Source organism: Rhinolophus hipposideros (assembly GCF_964194185.1).
Source record: "Rhinolophus hipposideros genome assembly, chromosome: X".
Classification (NCBI taxonomy): domain Eukaryota; kingdom Metazoa; phylum Chordata; class Mammalia; order Chiroptera; family Rhinolophidae; genus Rhinolophus; species Rhinolophus hipposideros.
The window spans coordinates 110,082,840-110,091,671 of NC_138046.1; the positions used below are offsets into that span (position 1 = coordinate 110,082,840).

The 8,832-nt window shown below is 49.7% G+C and overlaps 1 protein-coding gene across 1 annotated transcript; it reads right to left on the bottom strand.

The window, feature by feature from the left end:
* Window positions 1-2,540: 2,540 nt before the first annotated feature.
* Window positions 2,541-5,819, bottom strand: LOC308495174 (transcription factor SPT20 homolog; the record flags this gene model as incomplete). The annotated part of the gene is given in 4 exon segments (XM_081043095.1): window positions 2,541-3,068; window positions 3,072-3,305; window positions 3,309-3,488; window positions 3,492-5,819. Coding segments are annotated over 4 exon segments (3,270 nt in total).
* Between the last annotated feature and the right edge of the window lie 3,013 nt (window positions 5,820-8,832).

Below are 8,832 nucleotides of genomic sequence, written 5' to 3' on the forward strand. Positions count from 1 at the left end.
CAAACACCTGAAAGGCAAACAAATTCAACTCATTTTCAAATGCTTAGCTATTTATTTTCCTGCAAAGAAGCTAGAGTGCTAAAAAATGTAAACGCTTTTATAAACAGACAGACTAAGACTTCCCAAAGTGCCTTTCTAAAGCTAGTGATTGCATCCTGGGAAAGGAGACCTGGGCTCTGCAGGAGGCCCTAAGTGCAAGGGAGCTTTTGAAAGGGCTGGCGATTAACAACTGTGCCCCTAATCCTTCCACCCATTTGGGGGTCTCCCCTGTCCTCCACATAGGGGTGACAAGTATCATGTTTAAGTAGTTTTAACATTTTTTTCAAAGAAACTTATAAAAATTGCATCTCATACATTGTGCAACAATCTTTCCAACTAAATAAAACAATACCAAAGTACACACTTATGAACGTTTTTATACTTCATAGGTTGTTTTACTTTATGTGGTGTATAGTGAAACCATTTTTACAAAGCTATGACCTTCCTGTCACATGCTACAACATGGATGAATCTTGAGAATGTCACGCTAAGTGAAAGAAGCCAGTCACAAAATGACAACTATGGTATGACCGCACTCATAGGAAGTATCTCATTCAGTCTGACTCAGAGAAGCAGAAACTAGAAAGCTGGTTGCCAGGGGCTGGGGGAGAGGGAAAGGAGCAGTTGGTGCTCAGTGGGGATGGAGGTTCACCTTTGCAAGATGAAAACAATTCTAGAGACCTTTTGCAGAACATGCAACTTTAAATTGCTTAAGATGCTACAGTTTATGCGATGCACTTCTAACTCAATGAAAAGTTTTAAAAACCGTTCATCCTGTTAAAATAACATGATTTCAACTTTACTGGTATTGTAGTTTTATTGTTTTAGAGAAATCGTAAACTGAGCCTACTCTGGATTTGATACATTTAGAACATTACAATAAAAATCACTCTGGGGGGCGTCGGTCTACAGGCTGGACCTGGGCTGGACCTGGACCGGACCTGTGGGAGAACAAGGACGACCTGGAGAGGTTCAGTAAGTGTCCAAACACAGGAGCTGGTGGCCTGAAAATGCCCCCGCCCCGGGAGTTTCTTTTCCAGCCTAGCCAGCCCAGATCTGGGAGAGAGAGCACGCGAGAATGGAGAAATGCTTCTTGATTTAGTGTTGCCAGTTGTGGATGTGAGACTGGGTGACATCAGAGGACGTAAGCGTCAGCACCGTACAACTGGATCCACCCTGCTTGCAGTGTTCTACAACTACATGTGTGGGACACTTAGAAAAAGTTCAGCACCACTTCTATAAAAGCACATAGGTTAAGCATATTACACGTACCTGGGAAGTACAGGTTAAGCATTTTGGCGTAAGATGTTGTGTTAAGGATTCTTTGCAAACAAAGCAGTGCGAGATTCAGTTTTTGCTATTACAGTCTTAGAGTCCAGGTAGAAGATGTGACAGAAACTCTAAATGGCAATATAAGTCACGAGAGCTGGAAAGTAACAGAAACAAAGAATTGCTCTAAGGTTTCAAGTAATCCAGTGAGGAGAAAGAACATGAAGCCAAATCTCGAGAGACTTCAGGAACGCAGAGGACACTGACTTAGAAAAACAAGAACGGCTGTTGGAAGAACATAATCGATGCTTCAAAAAAAAAAAGATAAAGGATAAAAGTTATAATAATAGTGTAAGAATAGTGTTAGAACTGGGCCAAATTGAGATGAGACCTGCAAAAACTTGAATTAGAGAAAAGGGGCAAATTTTTCGACATTTAAAGGACAAAGTTCTCCTTTTGGGGGAAATAATGTAGTAAAATAAAACAAAATGACTAAATTTTTATTATAGCATAATGTGTAGAAGAAACAGCTGCTGAAATAGAGTATTGGTAAATAGGTCCCAGTGAAACACTGAGATGCTTATCTGGTACTTAGTAAATGAGAGCACTTAATGTGGGCCTTTTTGAAGTTATTCAGTCCCACAAGATAAGATCTATATCATCTAAGATAATCAGGGGATTCACAGCTGTAATTCTCCTCATCACCACTAGTCACCTTTGACAACTGATGGGATTCAGGCACGGGGCCCAAAAGTTAGCGATGCGTAAATATTCTTTTTTAAAAATAATGGGCAAAAAGGAAGTTCTGGAAGTTATGGGCCAGTAGGCAGGCTTAATTTCAATCTCCACAGAGCTACAGAACCATGTAGTATTTTGCTTATAAACACTATAAAAAGAAAGAGGTCATCACGTTTTCTAAGAATGATGGAAAACTAAGATTATTTTTATGGTAAATCAGAACTATAACAAGGAACACGTTTATTTGAAAAGGAAATCAGTATGTCAACAACCACCACCACCACCCACGCAATGACATAAGCAAAACAATCCCTCTTTATTAAATCACATCCTTGCTTCCGTGTCAAAGTCATGAGGCTGTGTTTCTGTACAAAGTTTGCACACCTAACAATGTGGAAAATACTGCCCCATTAAATAACCAAAAATGAAGTAAAAACTGGACTTAATTGGACTCCATGCTCTTGAGTTTTCAAAAGAGAAACACAATGCAAGACTCAGGAGTTGGGAGTGCTGGGCGGGCCTCTATTCATTTTGCCTTGTGAGTCGCTTGCTATCTGCTGGCCCCCACCTGGCTGAGTTGTGGCCACAGCCTTTGGGTTCCTAACGATTCCTACCTGCACCAGCCAGGGCTGCATTGGCTGGTGCTGCTGCTGGTGCTGCTGGTGCTGCTGGTGCTGCTGCTGCGGCTGGTGCTGCTGGTGCTGCTGGTGCTGCTGCTGCTGCTGGTGCTGCTGATGTTGCTGGTGCTGATGCTGCTGCTGGTACTGCTGCTGCTGCTGGTGCTGATGCTGCTGCTGGTGCTGCTGCTGCTGGTGGTGCTGCTGCTGGTGCTGCTGCTGCTGGTGCTGCTGCTGCTGGTGCTGCTGCTGCTGCTGGTGCTGCTGCTGGTGCTGCTGCTGGTGCTGCAGGTACTGCGGCTGGTGCTGCTGCTGGTGCTGCTGGTGCTGCTGGTGCTGATGCTGCTGCTGGTGCTGATGCTGCTGCTGGTGCTGCTGCTGCTGCTGGTGCTGCTGCTGGTGCTGCTACTGCTGGTGCTGCTGCTGGTGCTGCTGCTGGTGCTGCAGGTACTGCGGCTGGTGCTGCTGCTGGTGCTGCTGGTGCTGCTGGTGCTGCTGCTGCTGCTGGTGCTGCTGGTGCTGCTGCTGCTGGTGCTGCTGCTGCTGCTGGTGCTGATGCTGCTGCTGGTGCTGATGCTGCTGCTGGTGCTGCTGCTGCTGCTGCTGCTGCTGCTGCTGCTGCTGGTACTGCTGCTGAAGCTGCTACTGTGGCTGCTGGTGCTGCTGCTGCTGGTGCAGCTGCTGTTGGTGCTGCTGCGGCTGGTGCTGCTGCTGGTGCTGCTGCGGCTGGTGCTGCTGCTGGTGCTGCTGGTGCTGGTGCTGCTGGTGCTGCTGGTGCTGCTGCTGGTGCTGCTGCGGCTTGTGCTGCTGCTGGTGCTGCTGGTGCTACTGCTGGTGCTGCTGCGGCTGGTGCAGCTGCTGGTGCTGCTGGTGCTGTGGCTGCTGGTGCTGCGGCTGGTGCAGCTGCTGGTGCTGCTGCGGCTGGTGCTGCTGCAGCCGCTGCTGCTGCTGCGGCTGCTGGTGCTGCTGCTGGACAGCAGAGAGCAGGACCCTCTGCCGGGGACGGTTTTGCCTGGGTCTTCTCTGGACCGAGCCAATCTTACACAACACAGTGGCCCGGGCCTGCAGAATGCGGTCTCGGCCTCTTCCCATTTCACTGAGGTTGACGACAACAGCTTGCCGAGCAGATGAGGCTGGGTTTTGACGGGTTGAATCTTGTGCCCTTGAACCCTGCAACACTGGCTGCTGAAAATGAGAAGTGGAGGGCCACTGATGTTGTTGCCCTGGGATCACCTGACATAGCCACTGCTGTGGCTGCTGGGCCCCCTGCTGGGTGTTCAAAATGATGGAACCTTGTGGGACCTGGAGTAGAGTTAAGGGCCTGAGATCTGAAGCGGGTTTTAAAATATACTGTGCAACCGTTGGAGAAGGAGCCGGCGGTGCAGCGGACTGTGCATTTGGCACCTGGCCTCCTGAGGACAGACTGCTGGCGTTCACTCCTGAAGGATCCCCGGCCCCAACGGTAGAGCACTGCACCGGGTTGGAACGTCTCACCACAATCTGGGTTCCAACAACAGGACTCACCACTTTGATGACATTGTGGCCAGAAGAGCTGGTCTTGACCTGGGTGACCAGGGCACTTAGTGATGAGCTGGCAGGGAACGGGGTGGCTGCAGGGAGTGTGCTGACTCGGTTCACTTCCACAGAGGATTTCTGGTCAAGACCTGGTGCCTTAGATGCAGGGGCAGGAAATGGAGGTTTAGAAAAGGGGCTTGCCTGCTGTGGAGTGAAACTGTTACCCGAGGAACTCTTTCCGGAGCTCGGGGGAAGTTTGGTGGCTGGAGGTATGTGTTTCACTCCCTTCCCCAATACGGATGAGGTGGCCTGAGGCTGTTCTGCTTCTTTCCCTGGAAAAAGTTGGCTGAGACTGGCTGAGCCACTGGAGCTGAGTGACGTCTTGACTGGACGTTGGGTGTCGGTGTTCTTCTGTAGCAATTCCTCCGACCTACCGACTACCTTCCCAGCACCAGCCTTCAATGCAGGCATCAAACTATTTGAATGGTCATCTGGGGAAGAGTGTGGGTGAGACAGCTGTCTCTCACATGTGGCTTCTTGACGTGACTTGCTTTGTCCATAGAAAAGTGAATCACTGAGCGGCTGCACGAAGGTCGGCTTTGTCGTCTGGGACCGATCGCCAGCTTCACATGCAAATACAGAATCATCCTTGAACTCCTGGGCTGGCCAGACCGTCGGTTCTGAGTCATCATGTTTCACAGACCTCACCACTTTAGCATATTTCTCCACGTCCACTTCAGAAGGGACCTCCAAGTCGCAGGGTCGCTGTTTCCACGTATCTACACAAATTCCTGCTTCGGAAATCCTGAGGCCTGCTTTACTTTCTTTGCTTTTTTTGCAAGAAGGCAATACTCTTAGCTCAGCAGATGATGGCTGAGGAGGCAGCTCCTGCTGCCGACTCGGGGAGGCTGCAGAATACCGCTTCAAGCTCCTTCTCATTGGGTAAGTGTTCATCTTCTGCTTGTTATACAGCAGCCTGTTTGCAGTGCAGGCTACCGAGACAGAAGGCTCAAGACACAGTGGTTCAGCTGTCGCCAACAGCAGCTGGCTCTCAAGCAAAAGTTTGTCTTCCTCGGTCCAATTCTGGTTATCGCTGGTAATGGACTGTACGTCGCAGGCTAACGTCTGCATCGTGGGACGTAAGAGAATATGCCTGCTTTGGTAACCCGGGCCTTCCGTATTACTGGACTGCCTATAGTCCCGTATTTCTGCTATGACACACCCACTGTGAAACATGTTAACGGGACATTTTTCCAGGAGATCCAACAAAACGGGAGGTAATTCTTCTGCATCCAAGTATTCAAGCAGTTCCCCTTCTTCGTAAGGCAACCGAATGCTCTCTGAATAAGATCCATCTAAGCCCTTGAGCATCAGCGAATAGCCCTCCTTTCCTGGGTATAGGTTGACCACTAAACACGACAAAGACTCTCTCATCATAAGCTTCTCTAACAAGTTCACATTGCTTATTAATTCCTCCGCAACCTCGGGCTCTTTTTCACATTCCTCAACATATATGTCATACAGTTTTTCATGGAGAGATCTTCCCCCACTAGAGGAGTCTTTCCGTGGAGGAGGTCTCTGTTGGGCACTTTCAATGACATACTCCGCACGACCCAAAGCTCGTTCTAAAGCTTTTTGCATCGTGGGATGAAATAGGGCCCCTAAAAGAAGAGAAAATGTAAGTGCGATGATGCACGGCGTCAACATCCCGTCTGGAATATCGATGCATACCTAGTAGTTTTGCAAACGCCGCAACTCCACAGTGGAGCGCCAACCTTCCTTCTAAACAGACACCAAGCGACCCGCCCCCCCAAGAGGCACTGCACAAAATACTTACGATTCGGGGAACCGCCTATCCGTGCAGGAGCCTTCAGCTCGCAGCTGCTCGTGGCTGCAGGCTGAGCGGGAAGTGGATGTGATCCCCAGCAGCCCGCAGTAGCCCGCAGCAGCCCGCAGCAGCCCGCAGCAGCCCGCAGCAGCCCGCAGCAGCCCGCAGCAGCCCGCAGCAGCCCGCAGCAGCCGCCTCCGCCGCCACAGCCACCGCCGCGTTTCTCCAGTCTCGGGCCGGGATCCTTTGTGCGCATGAGCGCTCGCTGTCCCCTCCTCCTTCTTTTCCTCCTTCCCGCCTCCACCTCCACTCCTCCCCCACCCTTACTCCACACCACTGCCGAGGTAGGCCTCGGGCTTTGCCTCCGGGGCTCGAGGCCCAAGTGCCCACACTTTCGCTGGACGCTGTGCGAGGCAACACCTGTTCTTTGCGTTTACCCTTAAAGGCATGCACGCCGAAACAGAAGCCACCAACGACAAATTCCATCATTTTCTGGTATGGTTTTAATACCCGCCAATGTTCCCAGGAATTCAATTGCTGTGAAAGTCACGGAAGGTGGTCATTTGTTTTCTCGGTGAGCACGTCCTCAAGGGCTGTTTACTGCTTTTGAAATCTCTTGTCATCGGTGGCAGGCCTGCTCTTGGTATCCGCCACCAGTTTAACACGCCCCAAAGAGCCCATGTTCGTACCTCTTGCGTGCCTGGAGGCTGTGGTGAGAGCATCGGAATGCTTCACTCAGCCTTGCAGCGTTCTCCTTCCTGCTTACTGGTTTTCCTCTAGATGTGCACATAACATGGAATTCTCATACATAGTACTTCCCTTCTATCTCCCTCTGTATTACGGTAAGGGCTTTATTGTTTGTTTTTTAAATATGTAACTTTGTGGTGGGTAAATTATATTGTGTACGAATTACAGTGCAGGATTAAACTACTTTTAGAAGGTGATTCACATCTGATAGAGTTGACAACTATCCTTCCAGGAGATGGCGGTAAATTTGAGTGATTCCTGTAACTCTAGACCGTGGCTACAGTCCTAAGGATGGATTTGGAGAGATATGGAGTCTTAGGTCATTTGTGGGACATTGTTTGCCATCACCTTGACATCTGCCAGTCTTTTTGAACAGGTTTTTAAAAGAATATCTCGTTGTTTAGATGTAGACATAATGATAATGTGATATTGTGGTAAAGTCTCACAAATGAGAAGAAAACAAGTCGAATTGGTGAATCTCCTGAATTACAGACGACTTGAAAAAGAATGTGTTTTTTTAAACACCGATAGCAATTATGATAATTATATATATAGTAGATACACAGTCTATTGCAATAGATTTAAAAACCTCTTGACTAAGAGTTCCTTAAAGATGACCCTCACTCAGGAATGGACAAGAATAATTGCCTCCTAGCATGTCAATTGTCTTTGGGCACACCTGTGGAGTGCCTCAAGGCTGCTTGAAATCAGTTGAGTGTCTGAACTCTTTTAAACATCCTTCCCTGTCTCTCTTCTCCACATGCCCAAATTTAGGCAAAGCGTAAGACTGGATAGCTAAATCAAATTCGGCTATCCAAAAATCCAAATGGCCCGAATTAGTGAGGTCAACATGAGCTCGGACCCTCGTTCAAAGCACTGCCCTGTTCTTGCAACTTGAATGGATGAACTTGGCTGCCGGGCAGACTCTCCCAGGCTTCTCACCAGTCACGATCCCGTTCAGCTTCTGTCCTCAGGAATCTGCTGTGTGTTGGGTCTGAAAAGGGGTCATTCTGTAGCAGTATTCCATGTCGGTGGGAGAGCTCATTAGAAAGGGAAAGCTCTGCTTTCTTGTTGATCTGAGCTAGAGATTTTGTTGGATGAGAAGTGGCCCCGGGGACCTGTGTTGGAGTCAGGTATCCTCCTCAAACTTAAAGAGGTCCAAGGCTTCTGCTGGCTGCTCCTGGCTTGCGGACTGCATTTCCTAGGTTCTCAGCCTGGTAAAGGAGGAGGGCCCGGACTAGGGTGAGGCAAGTGGGGGGCCTGGGGCACCGTAGGAAGGAGACACCTACTCTCCGGGTCATGAAGTCCCATCAGGGTCAGTGCCTTAGATGCGTCACTTGCCTCACCTTGTCGCAGCCCTGCACATAGGCCCCTCGCCACCTGGGGCCTGCCGCCTTCCCAGCCTCTTCTCTCTCCTCTCTTTCCCACGTTTCTGTGCTCTGAGCATAGCCACCCTGCTGCAGGCAGGCCTATCCCGTTCACGGCTCTGTGCCTTTGCAAAGGGCTGTTTCCTCTGCTGAAGGCCCCTCTCTGCCTAGGCCCCTGCCGATCCCCACCTGTCACCCCCAATATCCCCTCCTGGCTTCCAGGAAGCATGCCTCCTTGTGGCTGCTCTTCTGCCAAAGCGCTCTTTCCATATGCCTTATTCGAGCCATGTACCTTATTCGAGCCAGGCTTCCCCGTGGAAAGGAATGGAGTGTTTGAACTCTCGCTCCACACCCAGCCTAGGGATTCTCTGAGGGCAGAGTTGATGTCTTTTTTAGCTTTGTTTGGTCACCAACTTGCCTATTGCTTGGCACAAGATTGGCACTATTGAATAAAGGGATGGTTGACTCCACGTTCTAATTACCTCAACACAAGGCTCATGAAAACCTCGTGAAGTAAATATTTCATCCCTCCTTAAGAGATGAGGAAAATACCCAGAGCCGGGTCTTGCGACACTGGAGCTATGCTGGGCCACGGTTTCTGAACCTTGGCACTGTTGACACTTACTGTGGGGGGATGTCCTGTGCGCTGTGGGATGTTGAGCAGCACTAGATGGCGGTAGCACTCATCCCCAGCTGTGATGATCAAAATGGC